Source organism: Triturus cristatus, chromosome 5_1, assembly GCF_964204655.1.
Source record: "Triturus cristatus chromosome 5_1, aTriCri1.1, whole genome shotgun sequence".
NCBI classification, from domain to species: domain Eukaryota; kingdom Metazoa; phylum Chordata; class Amphibia; order Caudata; family Salamandridae; genus Triturus; species Triturus cristatus.
Genome location: NC_140587.1, coordinates 581,984,279 through 582,009,124, shown reverse-complemented (window position 1 = coordinate 582,009,124; position 24,846 = coordinate 581,984,279). Strand labels below are relative to the sequence as shown.

Genomic DNA, 24,846 nt, shown 5'->3' with positions numbered 1-24,846 from the left:
CCTCACTTGTTATTCCACCTTGCTCTCCTGCCTCATCTTTCTGGCGGAGGTGGGTTGGTCCGCTAGTGATTCCAGAAAGATCTTCAAGCTGCAAAACTACACCGACAGGTAAGAAACTATTCGTTTTGCAGCGTGAATATTTCTGGATTTACTATGCTGTGCATAGACTTTGTTGCAGTTTGCTATTCTTGTGGCGGCTCGGTGGAAGATGAGCGTTGGTCGTTGAATATATGTTGGAGCACCTTCTGTCCTACTTGTGCTTCCTTGTTCATCTGTATGTCCACGCAGTAGTGCTTAGTGAACGTGTGCACTGAAGCCCAGGTTGCCGCCAGGCATATGTCCTGAATGGGCGTGTTTGCCAGAAAGGCAATTGTTGCCCCCTTCTTCCTTGTGGAGTGTGCCTGTGCCCCCTCCGATAGTTCTTGTCCTGCCTGCCTGTGGCAGAATTGTATTGTTAGCGCGATCCATCGTGCGATGGTGCCCTTGGTCACTGGTCTACCCAGGAAACTGGTAGCGAATGACACGAAAAACTGTTTTGTTTTCCTATGTTCCTTAGTTCTCTCTATGTAGTGCATCACCGCCCTTCTGGCGTAGAGAGTGTGAAGTGCCCTCTCTGCGCCCGTTGTCGGGTTTTGGAAGAAACTTGTATTTGAATGGTCTGGTTCATATGGAAAGCGGACACCACCTTTGGCATGAAGTGTGGGTCTGTCCTCATGACGACTCTGTCCTTGTGGATCTGTATGTAGGGCTCCTGTAGTGTTAACGCCTGCAGTTCGCTAACCCTGCATAGCGATGTTATTGCTACCAGGAAGGCTGTTTTCATGCTCAGCATTTGTAGTGAGGCTTTGTGTATGGGCTCAAAGGGCGCCTTCATGAGTTCAGTCAGGACTAAATTGAGGTTCCATGCCGGCGGCGGCATTCTTTTAGGTGGTGCTAATCTTTTAGCTCCCTCGAGGAATCTCTTTACTACCCCAGAGGTAAAGAAACTTCCTCCTGTCTCCCCTCGTGTGTATGCTACAATCGCCGCTAGGTGGACTCTTAGTGACGACGAGCATAGATTAGATTTTAGTAGGTGTGTGAGGTATCTAAGCACCGTTGATTCCTTGGTCATTTTGTTTTGCAGTTTATTTCTGGTGCACCAAATAGTAAACCTTTTCCATTTATCTCCATAGCATTTCCGTGTCGTTGGCCTCCTAGCCTCACGCAGCACTCGCATAGTGCTTCGAGGTAGCTTAAGGTGTGCGAACTCTAGGTCCTCAGGAGCCAAGCCGCTAGACTGAGGCTCTCTGGGTGTAGAACCTCTCCGTTCTGCATGGAGAGTAAGGCTTTGATTTTTTTGAATTAGTGTGGAGGGCCCTCTGCCATCTCCACTATCTGAGAGTACCATGTCTGTCTTGCCCACTGTGGTGCTACTAGGATCAGCGTCATGTTGCTTGTCCTGCATTTGTGGAGTACCCTGTGCATCAGTGGTATTGGTGGAAAAGCATAGGCAAATGTTTTTGACCAGCTTATCCATAGGGCATTCCCCTGGGATTGTTTTTCTGGTTGTCTGGATGCGAAGTTTTGGCATTTTGCATTCTGGCGTGTTGCAAATAGGTCTATTGTAGGTTTCCCCCACCTTCTGAATAGTTTTTGCGTTTCCCATCCATTGAGCTCCCACTCGTGGGATGCCGAAGTCTGCCTGCTGAGCCAGTCCGCTTCCACATTGTCCTTTCCTGGAAGGTGTATGGCCAGCAGGTCTATTTTCAGTGGGATTGCCCATCTCCAGATCTCCTGAGCCAGTTTGTATAGGGGGAACGATTGCGTTCCTCCCTGCTTGTTGATGTAGAACATCGTCGTAGTATTGTCTGTTTGTATCAACACTCTTTGGTTGTACAGCTGCCTCTGGAAGCCTTCAGGGCTAGCAGTACGGTCTTCAATTCCAGGTAGTTGATGTATTTGACCGCATCCGTTGGAGTCCACAGACCTCTCACTCTGAGCTTGTTCATGTGTGCATGCATGACGCCATCATCCCCATGATCTTGCTCGCCGTTCTCACTGTCAGAGCTCGCCCCTTCTGGTAGAGACGTGTCTCCTTCAGCAGGGCTTCTGTTCTCCTGTTGCTGGGCATGACTGTTGTTTATGGTGTTGATCTGTGCCCCCAGGAAGATCTTCACCTGTTCTGGTTCCATTGATGATTTCCCCCAGTGAATTGAGAACCCTAGACTTGTTAGTGTATTTGTCACTATTTCTGCGTGTTCCTCGCACTTGTCGCGAGTACTTGCTTTGATGAGCCAGTCGTCCAGGTAAGGGTATACATGGATCCATTCCCTCCGAAGGTATGCTGCTACCGCTGCCAGGCATTTTGTGAACACCCTTGGCGCGGACTTGAGGCCGAATGCCAGGGTTGTGAATTGGTAGTGATCCTCGTTGATGGTGAACCTTACCAGGTTCTTGTGTCGACCGTTCATCGGGATGTGCAGGTAGGCATCTTTGAGATCCACCGACATCTTTGAGATCCACCGTGGACATGAAGTCTCCTCCTCGTAACTGGGGCAGCACTTCTTGCAGCGATGTCATTTTGAATCTCTGAATTTTTATGAATCTGTTTAGGAACCGTAGATCCAGGATGGGTCTTAGTGTTTCGTCCACCTTTGGGACCAGGAAGTAGTTTGAGTACACTCCCTTGTTCCTTTCTCTGTATGGCACCGGTTCTATGGGCTTCTTTTGGAGCAGAGTCTCCTTTTTGAGTTGAGCAAGCTCCTGCCCGGAGCGTTGCCTTCGTTTTGGTTTCTTGTCTGGAGGCCTTTTCTCTAGCTCTATACAGTACCCGTACTGTATGACGTTCAGAATCCATTTGTCTGATGTTATTTTTTGCCATTGTTGAAGGTAAAGATTTAGTCTTCCGCCTACTGGTGTTGCATGCTCGTAGGCGTTTGGTTTGTGAACCCCCCCCTGTGTTCACTATGCGCTTCACCCCCTGGGGTATCCTGAGGGTGAGCCTCTTCTTTCGATGGAAGTCACTTTGAGGAGGGTTGGTCTCCCGCTCTTCTTCTCTGTCCACGTCCGTTTCCCCTCCCGCGAAAGGACTGGCCCCGAGGTTGGTACTGCCAGTTCTGCTTCTGCTGGCCCTGCTGGCTGTGACCTTCACCCTGCTGTCCTTGCTGGAAAGTCTGGTGTGACGTACCCGGCTGGTTTCCTCCCCTTCCGAAGGGTCTCCGAGCTGTGGTGCCTCTTCGCATCCCTCTGAATTGCAGGGCCCCCATGGACCTGGCCGTTTCATTTTCCTTCTTCAGCTGGGAGAGTTTTTCGTCCACCGTGGCACCGAACAGCGTCTCACCGTTGAATGGTGTGTTCAGTATGTTGTTCTGGACCTCCTGTTTGAAGCAAGAAATTCGGAGCCAGGCTTGCCTCCTCTCCGTGATACCAATAGCCATCAGCCTGCTAGATGTCTCTGCCCCATCCAATGCGGTCTTACTGCATGCGTTAGAAATGCTTTTGCCTTCCTCGACCAGATGGGAAGCTCTCTGTCTGTACTGCTCTGGGAGATGCTTAATTAGGTCTCCCATCTCGTCCCAGTGTTGGTGCTGGTGCCTGTTCAGAAGGGCATTGAGTTGGCCATGTGCCAGTGCATGGCCGCATTTCTCTCCACCTTCCTCCCGGTGAGGTCCATTCTTCTGCTCTCCTTGTCGGGAGGCGGCCCTGAGGTAGCCGGCACATTGGCCCTCTTCCTGGCCGTGGAAGCAATGATGGAGTCAGCTGTGACTGATCCCTTGATATATGGAGGATCCTGTGAAGAGTGCTTGTACTTCTTTTCAGTTCTTGGAGTGATGGATCTGCAAGTTCCGGGCTCCTTGAATGCCTCCTTCCCTTGGTTCATTACGCTTTGGAGCATGGGGAGGTTACTCGCTCCTAGTCTGGATGGGGAGCAGTGTTTCCAGTAGAAAGCTTCTCCTCGTCCAATTTCACCCCAAATGCCGCTGCTGCGCTCCTGACGACCATGTTGTATGCTCCAATGTCGTCTGGCGGCGAAGGCCTCGAAGGATATGTCTCCACGGGTTCCTCGGGACTTTCGGCGTCGAGGTCTTGCCATTCCATCTCCTGAGTCGTCGACAGCGCCGAGCCGTAGATCGACTGCTGCTCGTCTTCTTCTCCCTCATAGTAGGCTTCCTCCTCCTCTTCAGGATCTCTCGACAGATCTTCGGTGTCGAAGTCCTCCTGTTCCACGACCTCGGTCGGCGGCCTTACTGGGATCTTGTACTGTCATTTTTTCGTCGAACTCCTTCTTCCTCAGAAGGATACTCTCCATCTCCGCCTCGAGCCTTCTCTTTTTCTTCTCCATTTCGGAGGCGGGATCGGCGTCGAGCGCTGGTCTCTTCGACGGAGCTTGCGTCGACGCGGCCTTTTCCTTCGTCGTCGGGCGGCTCACCTCGAGGCCCTGCTTCGACGAACCCTGCTTTTCGGTGGGCTTCGGCACCTGAAGTCCTTCTCGAAGGATCCGCCGGGCCTTTCGTCCTTGGATCCACTTGCGGTCGTCGAAATTTTCGGCGCCGGTGTTCCCTTCGAGGACTTTGACTCTGTTTTGAGAGTCACTCTCAGGTTTTCGGGGCCCTTTCGGGGCTTTCGTACTCTAAGAGTCTCCTACCTTGTCAGGCGTTTTCTTATCGGTCTCTGCGACCGTGAAGACGTCGGGTCCTTCGGCGATGTTGTCCTCATAGTCGGTGGAGAGGCCCAGCTCGTACAGCGACGGGGCCTTACCCTTGCCTTCCATGTTGAAGTTGGCTCTTCTCTGCCTTTCTCTCACTCGGAGCGTCTTCGGCGTGAAGACGGCGCAGGCGTTGCAATCCTTGCTCACGTGGTCGATCGGCAGGCAAAGGTTGCAGACTGGATGCTGATCCTTCTGCGCGTATTTGTGGTGGCAGTTACGGCAGAATTTGAATGGTGTCTTGTCCATTGCGCTCAGAGTCTCTGAGTGCGCATTTTCCAATGGGCGTCGAAGTTTCCGTGGAACTCCACCTTCTTCGTCGTCCCAGCTGTATGTTCTTCTTTTCTGTAGTCTTGTATACTTTCTCCTTCGATGAAACTCGCGTATTTATCTATTTCTTCGTTCAACTCTGGAGCTTCTCGATGACTATCCAGACCCAACGGCGGAAAAAAGAATCTGAAGATGGCGCACCCAAGGTGGGACTTCCGCAGGAAGCGCGCCGACGTCACGAGAGGTACACCAAATGGTGGGACGTCGACGCCCACCTGGGCTACGAAAAAAAAAAAAAAAAAAATAAATCACAAAAGAAAGACTACGAATCCGGACCCAACCACAAGATCGCGGAATAATGCACAGCATAGTGAATCCAGAAAGATTCACGCTGCAAAATCTGGAGACCAGTTGGCTGTTGTCAGAGGAAGTGTTCACTAATATGAGTGGAGGAAGTCGGTTGGCTCAGTTGGGTAGGCAGGCAGCACATCGCATAGTGCACTGTGTATGCAATGAAACATACATTTGTCTTATTGTGGTTTGTCCTAGCTGAACCAGAATGGATCTGGATTTGAGAATGCCATCTGTAAATAAATCGCAAACTGTCTTTAAATCATGCATGTTCAGGACGCGCTGTACTAACTGCTCCAGGGTGAGTGGAAGCCAAGGATTCTTTAACAGAGGGAGATGCATGCCAGAAAGGCTTCTGATCTAGTTAATTGGGGCCACCTTTTCCGGGCTCTGCAGAGGAGAGGTGTAGGTCTTGACGTGAAAAGTTACTACATAAATGTAATATTGCATAGACCGTGAAGGCTTCATATATTATAGGTTTTCAACATACAGAGGTATAAAACAGGGCTGGTGTCTGTTCCCACTCCCGTTATTGGCCCACAAACTATTGGCAGCAGCAATTTGACAGAACCAAGCTCGACCAAGGGAGGACACTTGGTGGTGGACTACTCCGATCTTCTAACATGCAAAGGGTGACATCATACTCCCTTTTAGAAACTGAGTTCCAGCTTGATTGAGACGTTATAGTATTTCTCGGGTGACAGAATTAAACTGGATCAAGAGTGAGGTTCTCCCTATATTTACAGGAAGAATGAAGCCTTCAGAGAAGCATGGGTGTCAGACTACAAACACCTGAATATCTGCAACAGTAGATACCTGCATACTGAGCTGCCTTTGTGGAACAATGAAGTCAGCGTAATTGATTAAGACACTTTCAAATGGCTAGTATGCACTTTTCAAAGGACTGAGGATGGAAGATCCAAGTGAAGGTAGCCATTTAAAATTGTCCACAGCTATGCAAGAACAGTTCGGGCTGCTGTCCTCCCAATCCTGGAAACACAGACAACCGACACAAGGTTATGAAGACTCGATAGGAGGAGAAACTTACACACACACCTTCAAATCTCTGATTTTTTCCTACAGAGATAAATAAGGCAATGGTACCAAGATTGTATCTGCTATATTTAATATGCTCATTACGAAATTTTACTCTCAAGAGACTGAATGCTGTACCACACTACACTGATTGGCCTAATTATTGACAGACTACTCTGAAGACTGGACTTGGATACCTACAATAGAGAGTTGTAAGTAGCACAAATCTAGTTCACATACTTTATAATTCTGTGATTGGTACTGTCCCTCATTAGCTTCATAGGGCAAAATGTACGACTCGTAAACTATGCTGGAGGACTAAAGCCCCTCAATGTGATCCAATATACATATTATGGTTGTTGTTGTACCCCCTCCTCCATGTACCACAATACTGTACGAATCTATGGCAAGACCACTAGCAATAACCTCTTCTGACATTCAAATAAGCCAGCCTTGTTGCATGATAAGACTGACATAAAATCGGCCCCATTGCACTGGAGACGCTGGATGGCATTATCTATGGCAAAATTATGCAATCAAAATACTTGAAATTGAAAGTGCCTAGATGGAAGAAAAGGGCCCTGGCACTCATGACTAGCTACCCACGGACGTATTATATACAGATTCAAAGTACAATTTCAGAGTACCTGGGACCCCTTTCATAGAGCAAAACAATTTCAACACCTATATCCCAGATACCGTTGCACTATCCCAGTTTTTGTTCGGCTTACCCCTGCTACCTGAACTCTATACAAAATTGTTCATTACCTGTGCAGGAGTATTTCTTCCCATTTGACCATTTCTACAAATATATTGCAAAACATTTTCTACATCCGTCCCATAACACCGCATCATTTTTTCTCTTCTTTCTTTCCTTCTCCTGCACACTACAGATTCGATCAGCCTGACTTTCAGGTTCTATCCTTACCATAAAGATTGATATGGGATGTATGTGTTGCCTTGTATATGAGGGCAAAGAGGGATAGATATGCTAGTTTCTAGGTTTACATGAGGCTATGTGGTATAAACAATGTTCAGCAGTAATATTCTAGCAGCTCTTAACGTTTCTTCTTTTATCACGTGCTGCTACAAATGGAGGTATCACACCTATTGCTTGATCACATCATGGTTGAGAAGGGATCCTGCTATCGCTCATACTAACAATACTGTGAGGGGCTTATAAAACTTATAATTTAGAGCAGTGATTCTAAACCTTTTAACTTCTGTGGACCACCGCTATATCCTTATTGGAATCCAGAGACACCCCTAATTGAGTCATTATTGGAATCCAGGGCTCTCACCAAGTCATTACTGGATGGTGGAGGCCCCAGTTAAAGCAATTTTGATGGTTAAATATTTTATTTCTTTCACAAACAAATATTGAAATAATAATAATTTAATGGATAGGTTGGGGATTTTCTAAATTCAACTGGGGCCACTCATGGCTCATACTATAATCTAGTTGATACACTTCCACTGCTCTCATAAACCAATCAGAGGTTACCAACTTAATTTTTAGCTTCCAATTCCAAATTCTTTTTTTTACAGAACATTTTCAGTTTCACATTTTACTTTAGTTATATAGACTTTATTAAATAGGTTATTGTTTTATTTTCTAAGCAGTTGAGGATCCCCTGAGCAGGACCCCCAGGGTTGAGGTTCAGAATCATCGATTTAGAGCATCAATGATTATGTTAATTGAATAAGATAGTCTAATAACAATCTTCTTGACCTCTGGGTTAAAGTGATTTAAGGGTAATAACTTTAAATAAAGGATTTAAAAGGAAAGCAAAGCTCAGAAAACAAAGCTATGAACCATCCCAGCAGAGGCACGGGGAAGCAGGTTAGCCACATTGAAGTGTGTCTCACAGCTGTTTAAGTCAGAAGATCCTCAAGTGAACGACTGTCAAACTCATTATCAGTAAGTGAGCATTAAATACACAGTTGGCTTATTGTTTGTTTCTGCGTCAATTTGAACAAATATTGGCAAAGCAAGTAAGTGTCGCATTTGAGATCTACTGACTTTGTCAATGATTTTAACCAGGTCATACAGCATTCACCATGCTGTGCAGCAAACCTAAATGAAAAAAATGGCTATGATGCACCATTTCTTTTTCCTTTATACTTGCCGATCTGTGTTGGATTATCAAATAAAAAAGTAAACGCTCAGAAGGAGTTACTTGAAGCACAAGTTGGGGAGCAGCAAAAAAAATGCACAGCTGGGTGAGAACTAAAACACGACGGGCAAGGAGACCGAAACAAACATGGATGGCTGCAGTGGAGAGGAGGGAGCAAATGGGGGAGAAGCACACAGGTGAAAAATCTAAAAAGGGGGGTGGGGGGGTGAGAACAACGGAGCCAGGGCAAAATGGAGGGTCAGAGAAAAGCTCACTGGTGACCGTGTGCAACACAGTGCAAGGGAAGAGAAATATATGGACACAACTAGGGAACAGGCACTATTGTGGAGCGCTTACACCCGCCCCTCCCCCAATCCCCCACTGCAAAAGAAGGGTGATGCTAGAAAAGCAAGCGGAGGGCGGGGCGGCACACAGACACAGAAGCCAGCCAATCATAATAGGTAAACAGGCTATGCTCCATGGGAAGGACAAAAAGAAGATTGACAAGCTGAGACAAGAATACGAAACAGGCAAATGAGTGACAGGAATGTCAACCAATGATAGGCAGTGGCTCCAAGCCCCTGTATATTTTTGGTAAACTGACAAAAGGTCTTTTGCAACCAGAAGACTATGCTGTTTGGCAGGCTTCACCCAAGAATACTTTATTTGGAGATACCGTAGGCTGAAGCTTTGCAGCTTCAAAAGTAGAAACGGTTATTGCATAGAGACACATAGAAAGGCGCTCAGATGTAGTTAGAAACATTCAGTAGGATTTTATATAATTTGGGATTGATTCAGCAGTGCAGACTGGTAGCTTTAGCAGAGTCCATACTCAAACTTATTTCCGTCCAAGCATGTTTAACCATCACTTATATATTCTCATTTTCACAATTTTATTTTAGTCCCAAACAGAATATATAGTGGCCAATTCAAGAATGATAATGGACTTAAACGCTCACAGAGACGACTGGTTATGATCAATCACAAGCTGAAATCCTGGCATGTCCTGGGTCATAGTGTGCTACGTACACCACTCAAACTGCAAAATGTCGGCATGAGGTACAACCGTAAACAGATGTTTCCGGTCCAGGGAAGACCTGGCTGATTTGCCTATGGCTGCGTCCGAACTGGGGTTGTGAGCAAAAGAACAATGGATTAAACGCAGATCTTTGTGACTGGGGGTGAATGTTTGCATTGTTCAGCATTCCATCCATCATTTGTTCCTTTTCCCAATCATATGTCCCCATTTGTTTTAACTGGACCGTATAAACAATACTCTACATACATCTTGCTCCTGCTGCATTTTAAATGTTCTTAGAAAAGCGCCACACTGCACCTTTGTAGTAGTTTTCCTTAACAGTGCCTAAAATAAAATAAAACAAAATAGGAAGTTCTCTGAAGGTTCACACAAATCTGTGAATGTAGCCGATTTATGCCTTTCTTGAAATGCCTTCTCTAACACAGTGCGTGCATAATTGTCTTTCCATATAGTTTTTCTGTTCGGCTAGCTTTCGCCTTTGGGAAAAGTCTTTCCCCAGTCCCGATTCATGTACAAGGATGTCTGGAGACCACAAGGTGGCAACATTAGTAGAAAATTAAAATACATTGTTGTTAATACCAGAATGGCTGTAAATCTCTAGTTTTTGAGAAAGAAAAAGTTACCGTGGGAGAAACTACATTTCATGTGGGTTTGCCTAAAAACGTGCTTTTTTCAAGTCTAATCTTTCTCTGCCCTCATGCATCACTAAACCCTCCGTTAACAGCTCGCATTTCTGCAGCGGCAATTTAAAAATAAAAAAAATAAAAATCTGGGCAGTTAACTACATCAAGCAGAAGTGAAAAGGCATAAATCTTGCCAAAAATAAACGACAAATGGGTCAAAACAGGACGAAACAGAATGCTTAATTGTACCTAGACTATCATAGGCAATCACCTGACACACACAAGCAAACCACCCCAAATGTGTAGCCATCAGGAAGGTGGATGTGGCGTAACCTCTAGAGCTGCCGACTTTGGACCTAGGGGAACATGATTCGAGTCTCAGCAAAACTGTGATTTTTAAGAAATAAAAAACAATGTAAATACATGATGAACAGATGGTGAAAACTACATTTAATGTGGAAGTGTTCCAGTGTCAATGTAAAACTTGCAGCAGACGGCAGAAAGCCTCAATCATCAGTCGTAAATTGAAAACAAGCAGTTGCAGATTACAGGAAATCATGTTGTGTGCCATAGGAGAGAGTCATTTAAGAAAACTGTGCCCATAGACAGTAAATAAAACATACCAACTAACATGTAAGAGGGCCAGTCCTTATGGGAGGTTACAAAAAGAGTAAAGGAGGTACTAAGGAGGGACTACGAAGCCTATTGCCGAATCAAAAGCCATCATTTACAAAGGGAAGGAAGAGGAGCTAAATGTAAAGATGGGCGGTACACATGGGCAGAGCTTAATGCCCATATAATGAATACTGCACAGCGCAAGCGCTGCCTATGTGAGACCAAAATAAAATATTACATTGAACTCTCCATACACAAAATTGCAAACGCTGCAGTATGTGTGCATGGTACTAGAAAAAACAATGTTTACCCAACTCTAAAAAAAGTATATTCTGATCAAGTTGCAGCTCTACTGAAAACTTGTACATGAAAATATATAGAAATGTCTTTAAAGATGATAACAATTGAAAAGCTGATGCTTTATTTTCCGATATGAAATACAGCTATGAAACCATATCAGGCACATGCTTATGGATCTTATAAAATGATTGTGTTCCTTATAAAAATATTGTGTATAGACCATTAGGTTTAGGTCGAGCAGGTAAGTAAAGTTACTCGACTTGCAGGTCTGGTCACATTTTACATATCTTTTAAGGTCTGTGTGCCGTTCCAACAAAAAAACGACACTTCACCTGAGCAAAGGCTCAGGGGTGTGGAATTTAATAAAATATCTACTTGTCCATGGGGCAGGTTGCTTCATACATCTACTCGCTCAAAACGGTCCGGTTGACTTATGCCTCTAAGCTTCTCCAATATAAAACATGCCGTGCACAACCTACGGCCAAGTATGTCCATAGTCGGTAATAGGGACATGCAGTCAGGAAAGAAAGGAACCAACAGAATGCCCTACGTGGGTTAGTGTTGGCAATTCATATGTTGGATTTTAATGCCCTCACACACCCTTGCAGGTGTCATGCCTCATCATCTGGGCTGCTCCTCGGTGTGTCGGCGGTGCAATACCAACGGGCACCCTAAAAAAGGGGCATTTTAACGGAGATCTTCTATCCAACAGCCGTGCGGTGAAGTGCGGGTGTGGGGCCAGGACAGTGTAGATGTGGTGAAGTGATTTAAAATAGGATTGCGAGTACCTTGGGAAAAACTTTATTCTGGGGGTCTCCTACCCTACATAAAAGAAATGAACAAGGCACTAGCCGGAGTATAGTATCTCGCTCAGTGGTGTCCTTATTACAAAGTGTAGGTCAACATGTTTCTCGCTTATAGTTATCTGCACTAGCGATTCTTCAGGACCGAAAATTTTGTAAACTATTTACACCTCGCATCAGTGGTATGCAGAGATATTCCCGGTAAAAAGTGGTGATTTATTAGTGGTACCTGTTAAAACCTGGATTTACCTGTTGAGGAAAAAGATAAGGCATCATTCAGGCTGAGGTACATAACAAACATTGATACGATCTTAATGGTGACTGACACCTGCTAATTAACATCTGTGAAGTGAACGCGATGTGTGTTGTGAGGACGTCTAAAAAACTATTAATAAAAACATGTAGTGATTCTCCACAGTGAACTATGGTGACTGATTGTCCCTGTGGAAAAGACACGCAAGCAGCAGAAATATTATTGGACTGGACTGCTTGTCAACACTAACCCACGTAGGGCATTCTGTTGGTTCCTTTCTTTCCTGACTCTGCATGTCCTTACTCCAGAGGAACAGCATATCTTCACTTTCGTTGTAGATCAATTGGGGACCCTTTATATGCTGGACCTCCCACTCTTTCTTGTGTGGAAAAAGGCCCCCCACGTCCCTCCTTTTTTTGCATACATAGTCGGTAATAGCCTGTACTGCATTTATTCGACACATACCTCACCATTGCGTGGACTCCGAGCGGGGCGTCTAATCACTGAGCTTTCGTAAATGCATGGCTTGCCGGTATTTGACCTGGTTGTTGTTTAAGCGGTCACTTTCGGGTCTGGAGTCTTGCTTTTTCCAAGGTTTATTTTGACTGCCCCATCCAATGTTTTTATTTAAACGTAACCGAGGAAGAAATAAATGAAAACTATTGGTGGAAAAAGTATTGACCCTTAGATTTCTGGGAATTGGAGCCCAGAGCGGTGAAATTCCTTCTGCTGACAACCTAATTTTTCGCGATACGTCTGTAGTGTACTGTGGTGGTATTATACTACCCATGGTAATATAGGATAACCACTTAACCCTTTACAATACATTCTTAGTGTGTTATGGTAATAAATGGTGGCAATGCCAAAGATGGCGGCGGACTGTCCACTATCCCAGCGCCGGCTTCCTTCAACTCTGGGTCCGTCGCGCGCGTGCACTGTTTAAAGTGAAAACACGCTGGAGCCAGAGTTGAAGGAACCCGGCGTGAACAAGATGGCGGCGGACTGTCCACTGTCCCACGGACACGCGCATGCTGTCTGCTATGGACAGATGGCGAGAGCAGCCATCTTCGTCCATGCAAGCGCGTGCATGAGACCACGGGGAGAATCGATTCCACAAGGTCCTCTCTGACGAGAGCAGCGCATGCGCTACTTTCGCCAGGCGAGACCTAAAAAGGGGGCCTGTTCTCCGGAGTAGTTTGGTACTTATTAAGTCAAATTCCACTTGAGAAAGGAAAGCAAAAATGCTGAAAATGTTGCATTAAGAAAGCCATCAGTTTATAGGCACGTTTGGATATAATCTTTAACAAGAAATTTCTCGTTAAATTATAACCAGATCATGACATACTAGAGTGTGAATATTTATTTTTATGAATACTAATGAAGATGTACTTATAGTTATTTAAATAGATTTCACAAGTAAGAAAGACATTTTTTTTACCCATATTTTTCTTCATTATATTGTAGAAAACTCCACCCTGCTGGAACAAATGAGGAAGCCCTCTTGCATAAGACCATACATCTTCACCTGAAAAAGAAAGGTAAATCGTTCAGTTTGACTGACAAAAGAGAATTGATAGACTGATTAAGTTAGCAAACGTGCTACATTTTGATAGTGCAATCCAAATTGTTTCAGATTACTGAATTGCACTGGCCTAAGATACCTCGGCATTCAAAAAGGCATTTACTACAAATGGTCGCATAGTTTATTATATTAGATACAAAAAAAGTAAAAAGGAGCTTGTTAAAGACTGAATTAATTTTGGCTACGTCTGTCATATTACATAAAGGCTATTTATGTTACAGCAATGTAAACAAATTCAAGTTTTAAGCCTACCTCTAGGCATAATAGTCACGCAGCAGTATTCAAGGAGGTAGGTACTTCAACATACAAAGCTAACAATTGAACAAAAAAGGTTAGGATGAACATTTTAGCCTTACATATTTAGTCTTACAAAACCAGCTGGTCGATAAGGAGCACGTAAAGAAATCTCTACATTAGAAGGCATGTATATCATGTTCCACGCTACTGCCCAGTGTACAAGGGTCAAAGCACTAGTTGCGAATTGGTGCTTGAGAAGAAAGGGCCCCCGTTCTAGGCTGTCCTTCGAGAGAAGAGCAGATATTTCTGCATGACTCACTTGCAAGAACCTTAACAAACATGGTCAAGCACGTTCTTTATATCAGGTTCACAGCTATGTCACGAAGATCAGTCTATTTAAAAGAGAAATTATCTTATTTTCAAGTGCAAAGGTCATTTTAGCCCTCGCTAAAATTTCCCAAGCCAATCACTCCCCCCAGTGGGGTGGTGTTGCTGTCCCCCTCACAGAAAGAGGATGGGCTGGACTGCAGCTACCAATGCTTAACCAACAGTTTCCCTATCAATGATCAACAAGGCCTAATGTGGGAGACCCAAGAGATTACTCATGGTTCCTACAAGATGTGGGTTTCAATCATATCACCAACTGCCGTCAGGATCTTATCCCAATATATACCTAGCTTATGGTACTACCACAATATGAGCAGCAATGATCCCGGTGACCAGCAACCCCCAATCGTCAGAATTCCTCATCAGTTAAGACTAAAAACATCTTTGCTGGGTTTGGAGACCTGGATGCTGCTTGAATTGGGTATAGCTCGAATATAATTCAGACACAGATTAAAGTGACAGCCAGTGCACCTTGTTTTTGTATCTCAGTAAAAAGGTTACAGAATCGGGTAAATGTAATTCCTTGTTGTTTTCAAGCATAATACTGGTTTGTCTCGCTATGCATTCCATGCCTGGTTGTAAGGGAACAATCTATGTATTCATTTAAATAGCTGTTGGGTTTTATTCTCCACCTCATGCACCTCCGGTCACGAGATCTTTCAGTTTATTATTTACATGTTTAAATTGTGTGGCCAGTAGACTTCTGACCATTAATCTGCTAACACCCACCACTGCCTCTGGGGACCTTTTACTGTTCAATACATCTTACCAAATTCTTGATACCTTAGTCACATTTCTTCAAGGGTCCTACAAGCTAAAAAAAAAAAAATGTTGTTAAAGCTGAAGGTCAATGATTGTTATGTCAAACCCCTCTCAGGTTCCTGCACTAGAGAAAGGGAGTGTGTAAGAGTATGTTTTTTTGGATAACTAATTCGGATTTCCGGTGACTTCCTGTAAGAGCAACATAAAGCTGCTAAAGGTTCCATATGAAAGATAGGGTGCAGGATAAACCCGGTTACTATTTTCTCTCATCAGAAAGGTCATGCTGCACTGGTATCTATCAGCCGAAGCGACATATCACTTAGAAAACAAATGAAACTTTACTTTTAACTTAGAAAGCTAGTCTGCGGAATACTAGTAAAACACAATCCTCCAGAGTACAACGGGGCCGTAGAATTGTAAATATGAAATACTGTGGGCTTAATCCAAATAAAATGTCTAATTAGTTTTGTAGGGGGAAGAGTCTGACTAGGGACGGGCAGTTGAGGCATGCAGAACCAGAGGCACTGTACCAGCGGCTCTCTGGGTCCTTCCTGCAGCCGCCTGGGCCTACTGCTTCCCATTACAATAGCACTGGGTCAACAATATGACAGAGGCAATTGGGGATGGTGATAATCTCCCTTACTGCCAATACCAACAGCAAAGGTAAATGAGTCAGAGTGGCCTGAGGGCAAAACAGACCCTGTATGGCATACGGGCTCACAAGGGTGCCGGAAGATGATCCGGTGGTCTTGGCACAGAGGAGTAGCACAGCGGAGACCTTGTGAGGGGAGAGTAATCTTCCACTGTAGATTAACAACTGGTTAGGGCCTTGCTCAGGTATAAGTGCTGCCCTGAGGCAGGTCCTGCGATGACCCACAAAGTGAGTAAACAATGTGGCACCATAAACAAAGGACTTTTTTGACCGAGAGCCCAATTATCAAGTGGATTGGAAAAGAATGCTGAAGGCCAGGTGTTACCTCACACAGGAAATAAGGATAATGTTACTTACCCAGTAAACATCTGTTCTTGGCATGTACAGCTGTTGATTCACATGCTTTGTATTCCAGTTACGAGGTAGGTGACTCCTCCTTTTGGTGATAGTGCGCATGGGCATCGACTCCATTGTTAGATTGTTTTCCCGCAGAGGGCGAGAATGGAGTTAGTAAGAGTAGAATAGAGATGTCCATGCTTATGTATGTATACTAAAGATAACTGCAGCAGCTACAGGTACCCGGGGATGCGGGTGGGTGCATGTGAATCTACAGCTGTATATGCCAAGAACAGATATTTACTGGGTAAGTAACATCCGTTCGAGGCATGCGAGCTGTAGATCACATGCTTTGCATAGACTATATAGCAGTATTCTCCCAAAGCGGTGGCTAACCTGTAGCTACTGGAGTGGTCCTAAATAGTATTTTAAGTACTGCTTGGCCCAAATTAGCTTGCTGTCTCGCTAACACACATACACAATAGTGTTTGGTGAAAAGTGTGCGTTGTAGACCATGTTGCAGCTTTGCAAACGTCAACTACGGGGATGTTTCCTAAGAAAGCCATAGTAGCCACTAACTTGCGAGTGATATGCGCTCTAGAGGGTACAGTTAGAGTTCTTTTTGCTTTTGCATAACAAGTTTGAATGTATTTAACGATCCACCTTGCAGTACCTGATTTAGAGATAGGCTTGCCCTTGTGTGGTGGTGCAAAAGCAACAAAAAAGTTATTTAGTTTTACGAAATGATTGTTCTTTCGATGTAATATAAAAGTGCTCTTCTGACATCTAAGGTGTCTAGAGTTCATTCTGCAACAGAATCAGATTGATGGAAGAATACAGGTAATTCTACCAACTGATTTATGTGAAATGCAGATACTACCTTGGGTAGAAATTTTGGGTTTGTACGAAGAACCACTTTGTCACTGTGCAGTTGAAAAAAAGGTTCTTCTATGGTTAGTGCCTGTAGTTCACCCACTCTCCTCAGTGAAGCGATTGCAATGAGGAAAGCAGTTTTCCAAGAGAGAAACTGTGGCTCGCATTGACACACGAGTTTAAAGGGTAGCCCCATTAATCTTGTGAGGACTATGTTAAGATTCCACACTGGGGCAGGTGGAAGCCTTGCTGGTATGACTCTTAAGTCCTTCCATGAAAGCTGTAATTACGGCACTCTGAAAAGTGATAAATGTTGCCCACTTTGTAGATACGCAGTTATTTCAGCAAGATGTAGCCGGATGGAGGTGTAAGCCAATCCTGACTGCTGCAAGTGTAACAGATAGCAGATGATGTTTTGTATGAAAGCATCATGAGGGTTGATGTGAGTGTTATTACAATAAACAACAAAGCGTTTCCATTTAGCTGTGTAACAGGCTCTTTTGTTAGGCCTTCTGGTCTCCCTGATGATGTTCATGCAGTCTGGTGGAAAGTTCAGATAACCAAACTATGACTTCAGGAGCCAGATCGCGAGGTTCAGTTGTTTTGGATCTGGGTGTCTGATTTCTCCATGGCTGTGTGAGGAGACTAGATGTTAGGTGCAGCTTTTGATGCGGGACCACAGACAGCTCCAACAGGGTTGTGAACCATGGTTGACGGGCCAATGTGGGAGCTACTTGGGATCAGTGGGAGGGATGTTTGCCTGAGCTTCCGAACCACTAATGAGTGGGAGAGGCGGAAAAGCGTAGGCAAATATCCCTGACCAGTTCATCCATTGTGCATTGCCCTTTGAGAGCGGGTGTGGGTACCTGGAAGCGAAGCTTTGGCGTTTTGCGTTTTGTTGTGTGGCAAACAGATCTGAGGGACTCCTCAACTTTGGAAGTATAAGAGGAGAGCCGAAGGGTGGAGTTCCCATTTGTGCATTTGCTGCCTTTGCCTGCTGAGGAAGTCTGCAATCGGATTGTTCACTCATAGGAGGTGTTCCGCTAGGAGATAGATTTTGTGGTGAATGGCCAAACTCCTGATGTCTTGGGCTAAGTGGGATAGTTAGAGAGAGTGTGCCTCCATCCTCCGGTTTTAGTAAGGAATACATGGCTGTCATGTTGTCGGTATGAACCAAGACAGTTTTACCAACCAGGTGAGTTTGAAATACCTTGAGAGCTAGAAAGCTTGCAAGCAGTTCTAGATGGTTGATGTGGAGCAACATTTGCTGTTGGCTTCATAGGCCTTGCACTGTGCGGTGCTAAAGATGAGCTCCCCAGCCAGTGAGGGGCGCGTCCGCTGTTAGTATGGTCTGTGGAACTGGGTCTATTAAGGGCCGTCTTTTTGAAAAATTTTGTGGGTTCCACCACTGCAGAGAGCGAGGAGTACAGCTGCTTACCAACACTAGATCGGTTAACAGACCCTGTGATTGGTTCCACTGACTCGCTAAGCATTCCTGAAGGGGACGCATGTGCAGCCTGGCATGGGTGGAACGATCATGATGCAAGATGCCATCATTCCCAGTAGTTGCATATATACCCAAGCTGGAAGCAAGTGATTAGATTGAAACTGGAGAACTAAAGCCTGAATGTTGTGAATTCTGGCTGCATTGGAAAAGGCCAGAGCCTTTTGAGTATTCAAGGTGGCTCCTAGGTAGTTTTGAGTATTGGCAGGCTGGAGATGTGATTTTAGCACATTGACTGTGAACCTCAGTTGATGTAGTAACTGAATTTTTCTGTGAGTGTGCTGGAGACATTTTGGATATGTACTGGCTTTGATAAGCCAGCCGTCCAAGTAGGGGGAAGACATGAATGTGTTGTCTTCTCAGGCGAGCAGCGACAACTGCCAGATACTTTGTAAAGACTCTGGGGGCAGTGGTGACTCCGAACAGGAGTACCTTGAACTGGTAATGTTGACCTGCCATCACAAATCTGAGAAATTTGTGATGAGCGGGATGGATTGGAATATGGAAATAGGTGTCCTTTAAGTCTAGAGTAGACAGTAAGTCACCCTCTTGCAGAAGTGGCAGTACTTGTTGAAGTATTAGCATGTGAAAATGGTCTGACTATGTAAAGATTTAGTTCTGAGGTCCAATATTGGTCTGAGAGAACCGTCCTTTTTGGGTATTAGAAAGTAAAAGGAGTAGACGCCCAACCCGTGGTGTTGTGATGGTACAAGCTCTATAACCCCTTTCAGAAGGAGAGACTGAACCTCTTGTTTGAGGAGGTGTAGGTGACCCAGTGAGAGTTTCTGTGATCTTGGGAGAATGTTTTGGAGGATTGTTGGTAAACTCTAGGCAGTAACCAGAACAGATAATTTCCAGTACCCACTTGTCCATTGTTATGGACTGCCAGACTGGTAGGAAATCTGAAAGTCTCCCCCCCCCCCGACAGGTGTTAAATGGTCAGGGGGACGGGGGAGTGTAAGGAAGTCATTGCTTTGTGTTGGAGGGGGAGGTGCCTGTATTTGATCCTCTACCTTTGCCATTGTTGCCTCTGTAACTCCCTCTGAAGTAACCCTTAGAGGCAGAGGGTTGGTTGTTGCCCTTGTACGTGGTGGTCTCTGAAGAGGTATTTTTGGATCCTCCGCAGTAGAAGGAGTGCCAAAAGGAACCACGTGCTTGTGTTAGCCGAAGGGCTTCCATAGATTTGGCCACTTCAGTGTCTTTCTTCATTTTTTCCAGTGAGGAATCTACCACAGGGGTCAAAGAGGTGTTCTTCGTTAAAAGGTGGGTTTAGTATGGTAGTTTGAACCTCAGGTTTGAAACCTGAGATACGTAGCCAGGCGTGCCTTCTTAAAAGGACGCTGCTGTTTACAGCTCTAGCAGCTGTGTCTGCAGCATCTAGGGGACACCCGATTGCATTATTTGAAATAAGCTATCCTTACCTCACTAAGTCTTGCGCTTTAGAGTTATGTTAATCGGGCAGAAATTGGAGCAACTGCTCCATCTCGTTCCAATGCGCTCTGTCATACCTTGCGAGCAGCGCTTGCATGTTAGAGATGCGCCAGAAGATGGCTGCCTGAGAGGCTACCCTTTTCCCCAAAGTGTCAATGAGCTTAGATTCTTTATCTGGAGGTGGAGCATCTCCTGTAGTTTGGGAGTTGGCCCTTTTACATGCGGTGGACACCACTAGGGAGTCCAATGGGAATGGTCCTTTTATGTACACTGGGTCAAATGGTGCTGACTTGTACTTTTTATCTACCCAAGGGGTAAAGATACGGGCCCTGACGGGTCATTAAATATGTCATCAATGTGCCTGATCATACCCGTGAGCACGGGGAGTGTGTGGGATGACTTTTGTGTGCTGCTAAGGGTTTCAAAAAGGAAATCCTCTTTAAGAGTTTCTTTGTGCAGCTGTATACCAATGTAGTTGGCAGCTCTACCCAGCAGTTCTATGTAACCTTTGCCGTCGTCCGGTGAAGATGCCTTGATAGGGTACAGGACAGGGTCATTTCCTGTGGGAGAGTTGTTATTATAATCTGCCCATGGATCTGGGAGTAATTGTGCATTGTCCCCAGCCCCATCCCTAGCCCCATCCTCATCGTCCTGATCTTCTGGTGTGTGGTGGGGAGTGCTCAGGTGAAGTCATTAAAGATGGAGGCTTAGGAGAAGAAGGGGATGGAAGGGAAGGAGGAGAAGGATTAGTCCCAACATTCTTCCTCTTTAAAGGAATGTGGTAGGTCTCATTTGTGTCAGGTTTCCTCTTAAGTTTCACTTTTGTGGCGATATGTCCAGTAGTTGGATGGCTGTACAACTGTCTCTGTTTCGGATCCTGTTTGGTAGGCGGAGCATCAAAATGTTGTTCTTGAGACCGAATCGGCACGTCCGGTTGTTTCAGTGCCGATGGTTTTGTTGCCGAGGTTTTGGATCCTGATGATTTCAGATCCGAAAGTGTTTGACATCGAAGAGGGCAGGCTGGAGCCTGTCTTCGACTTCGATCCTGAAGGTTTCAGGTCGGAGCCAGTTTTCGTGCGACTGGACTCGGAAGGCTTTTGGGGGTGTTTCGGTGCAGAGCGGGAGGGCGGGGCATCGTTAACCTGTCAGTGCCAACCGTGGTCCGGAGGCGGGGGATGGACCGGAGCCTTTTTCTTGGACTGAGGTGGACTTTAGGGCAAGGGAGGATCTGTACTCGCGTCACTCTGCCCTTGCGGGATTTCATCGTCCCCATCGGAGCCGTAGTCGGAGATGGGATCCTGTTTTTCTCCGGCTCCCATGACGCCTCCGGCTTCTTGTTCAGAAACCTCTTTGAAGAGGTCTGGAATGGAACTTGCGTGTTGGCTCCGCATGTCCCGACATCAAGCCCGACTGTCTCGAAGCGTCTTCTTGGAGCGGAGAGCCTTGCACGCATTGCAGTCCTGTTCTCGGTGCTCCGGAGACCAGCACAGGTTGCACACTTCGTATGAATCTGTGCGTGGAAACTTTGCGTGGCACCGAGGACAGAATTTGAATGGAGTCCGTTCCATCAACTGCGAGGCGGACCGACGCGGGTAGGCCCGCCGGCCTTCCACGACCTTCGCGAAAGAGGGTTTTTGGAAGGAAATACGATACCCGGAGAATGGGATACGCGATCGAAAACAATTCAGTCGAGAGGGAGTGTCTTGCGCACCGAGGGAAACCGAAGAAACTGTGTCGAACCGGAGCGCATCAATTCACGTCCGAACCCGATGGCGTAAGAAAAAAAAAACAATCTAACAATGGAGTCGATGCCCATGCGCACTATTTCCGAAAGGAGGCGTCACCTACCTCGTGACTGGAAAAGACTTCTTCAAAGAGAAACCAACTGCAAACATTCAGACCCAACACGAGATGGCAGGAGTATGCAAAGCATTGGTTCTACAGCACACATGCCTCAACCCCCCAATTATGGCTGCTCAATGATGCTAGCAGGAAACTACTGCCCACATTAATAAAACAATGGACTATCCCATGCTGGACAGAGATGCTGTAACCAAAGCAGCAGCAAAAGGGGACAAAAAAGAGCCATAACTGTGAATGGTTCCAGGGTACACATACTTTCAGAGTTTATCCTCATCACACTGAGGCACCGAGAGGATCTGTAAGTGCTAAAGAAAGATTAACATCAGTGGGACAGTGGCTATCATGTGGTTTTTCAGCATGCCTTAATGTGAAAGGTGGCAATAAACTTTTCGGTTTGTAAACCCCAACACAGGACAAGAATTCTAAGCATGGACATCGACAGTGCTACTGTACTGGAGTGAAATAGAGGGTGATCTGACAGATGGCAGTTGGGGACATATATGGCAGTTGGGGACATATGTGGCAGGGGTTTTGCTACGATATGTTTTCCCCCGGATAATCGTGCCATAGAGGGGGACGTGAATAAATGACCTGACAATTTATATAGTGATTGATATAATTACTATGTTTAATGCCTAATGAACATTGATTACGCCAGCTCCACTCTTTTCATTCCTTCCCGCCAGTCAGGGCTACTGAGCCAGTGCGGATTCCAGGCTAGTCACACAAAGAGATTGTACTTAAATTTTGCTTTCACAAGAATAAGCCTATCATAGGGCCTTATGCTTTGGTGCTCAGTTGAAGAGTTGGTCGTGCTAGTATTGCATGTACAGACCACGGTTTCTTTTCAGAGTACACACTATAAAAAGATTAGGACATAAAACAAAATCTTGCATGGCCCACTGCCACTCAGAACTTCCTTGGAATGTGGAATAATGAGAAAGTCTCACCTACTACTGCAAGAGGGACTTCTACTGCATTAGGCACGATGATACACTGAATTTCAGGGCACGATTCAGTTAAGAGCGATATGTATCAGGACTTGTGGAGCCTGTTGCCTTGCCTGATTTGCAAGGTTATTGGACCCTTCTCTTTTGAGAGAAGTGGCTGCAGGAAGGCGTCCGGTGGGAATCTGCAAACCGTCTCTACCTATAGAGAGGTGTCAACTATATGGCCCTACACCAAGCAGCCTACCTGCTTTTAATCCATTTGGGAAGATCGAAGAGTTTAGATCTGCATGTTCTCTGAAGATCCCAGGTATCCGTCAATCGAGCAACAACTGTTTACCTACTAGTGCCTGGTGTGGGCAAAGCACACATGTTGTTCTTGAGTGCCCTCCACATCCAATGTGTTTGCTTTCTTTTGAAAAGATGTTATTTATTTTTAGAATAACTAGGTCATATATTCCTCTGACATTCAGGAAGGCAATTCTTCGGCACAGGAACCCTTCAAGGGGTCAAACCGTCACAATTAGCTCATGATCATAAAATCAAATAAAAATATATAAAATAGAAGAAAAACACAACTACAGCGTTATCATGTATCCTCAGCAGGTGCGAGTGAAACCACAGCAATAATAATTATAGTCATTACCTTCCCTGTGTGTGTGGTAGGAGGCAGGGGGAGAACAGAGAAAGGGGAGCAACCACTGAGAGGAGGAGGGGAGTCTCACAAGACCATTAGAATGTTACTGTACAAACTTTGCAGAGTTGGTGTATCTCATGAGACAGACTCAAGCACTTCCCACTTTGTCCTTTCGGTCATTTAGGACCACAGGGCAAGGGTGTACAAATGCGCTCCATGAACTAGTCAGGGGTCAGCTGGGTAGCAGCCTGCATGGGGAAGTTCGCAGGTTTTCCCTCCGATAATCTGTCAAGAGTCGGTCTCCCTTTCAGTTTCATGATAGGGTAATTTAGTAATCATACTGTCCCAGAACTCAAGATCTCGCTCTGTATTGTTAGCTGTACTAACTCTCCAGAGTCTGCATTCTTCAGTCACTGTCCACTCCAGGAGATCAGATACCCATTTAGTCCACATTAGAGGAGTCGGGCTCGCCAAATGTATAGCTATAAGCCTACTGGCTAATACCAAACCCAACTGGATAAATTTGTACTGCATTGGTTTCCTCCGTATCGGGGGAGAGGTAAAAACCACAACAGACAATGATGGATTGTCAAGTTTGCATTCACATGTGTTACTCTGCGAACCTCACAGCACTGCATCCCAAAAAGGGCGGAGCAGTGGACATTTCCACATGACGTGCCTGGAATCAGCCGTGATTACGTTACAGCGAATACATTCTCCAGGTCTCTCCTGTTAGATCCTGTGTAGGTGCTGCGGTGTCAAGTAAAATATAGATATATAATAAAACTGGGTCAGCTCAAAACTTGCGTTACTAGCCACCTCATGTACCGGTGTCAGGGTCCCTTTCTATTCAGTGTTTGTGAGCAGGCGGGTATTCTAGATCTTGGTCACAAGCTGCGTGCTTCAAAGCTATGTTAATCTGTCAATCAGACTTCAGGGATGCATTCAATCGAGATATGCCTTTCGCTGACCCAGGATCCAGTGTAACTTATAACACCTGGGATTCTTCCAGCTCCTCTGGGAACGCCGTCCAGATGTCTCAGGTTGTGAGAGGGATACGGGTGTACTGTAAAAATGGCCCACACACCTATCTTAAAGTGTGTTCCCATTGTCTCCCAGGACAGAAAGACTCAGTTTAAAAATAGGTCTCCTGGTCTCGGACAGCCCCCGGCCAGACATCAACGTAGTCCTGTATATTTACATAGGGCGTAACCACCAGATTAGAAGGAGCTTGGCATAGGGCACCCAACATATTACCTGGCAGCCCTCTCCCAGGCAGACGCCACCTGTATAACCAGAAATGGGGTACCAGCCGGAAGCGCATGATAACTCATAAGTAACCTAGGGAGATCGCCCAACTCAACGGATCCTGATAGGAGTTTATTTTCCCAGTTGGGGCTTTCCTCACACCATAGAGCGGCGTACTGCAACAGCTAAACCAGATGATGCAATTTAAGGTCCAGAAGGATGGCTGGGATCTAATTTAAGGATCTCAAGGCAGACTCCATTTCTCTTACCAGCCATACAAGGGTCACTAGTAGACTA

At 45.5% G+C, this 24,846-nt stretch overlaps 1 protein-coding gene across 1 annotated transcript in view; it reads right to left on the bottom strand.

Moving 5' to 3' along the window:
• The window catches only part of VCPIP1 (valosin containing protein interacting protein 1), a 114,940-nt gene that overhangs the window by 57,916 nt on the left and 32,178 nt on the right, over positions 1 to 24,846 (bottom strand). The window contains exon 2 of the mRNA XM_085605510.1: positions 13,529 to 13,615. Within this exon, the coding sequence (XP_085461636.1) occupies positions 13,529 to 13,615 (87 nt within the window). The remainder of the gene's footprint in view (positions 1 to 13,528; positions 13,616 to 24,846) is intronic.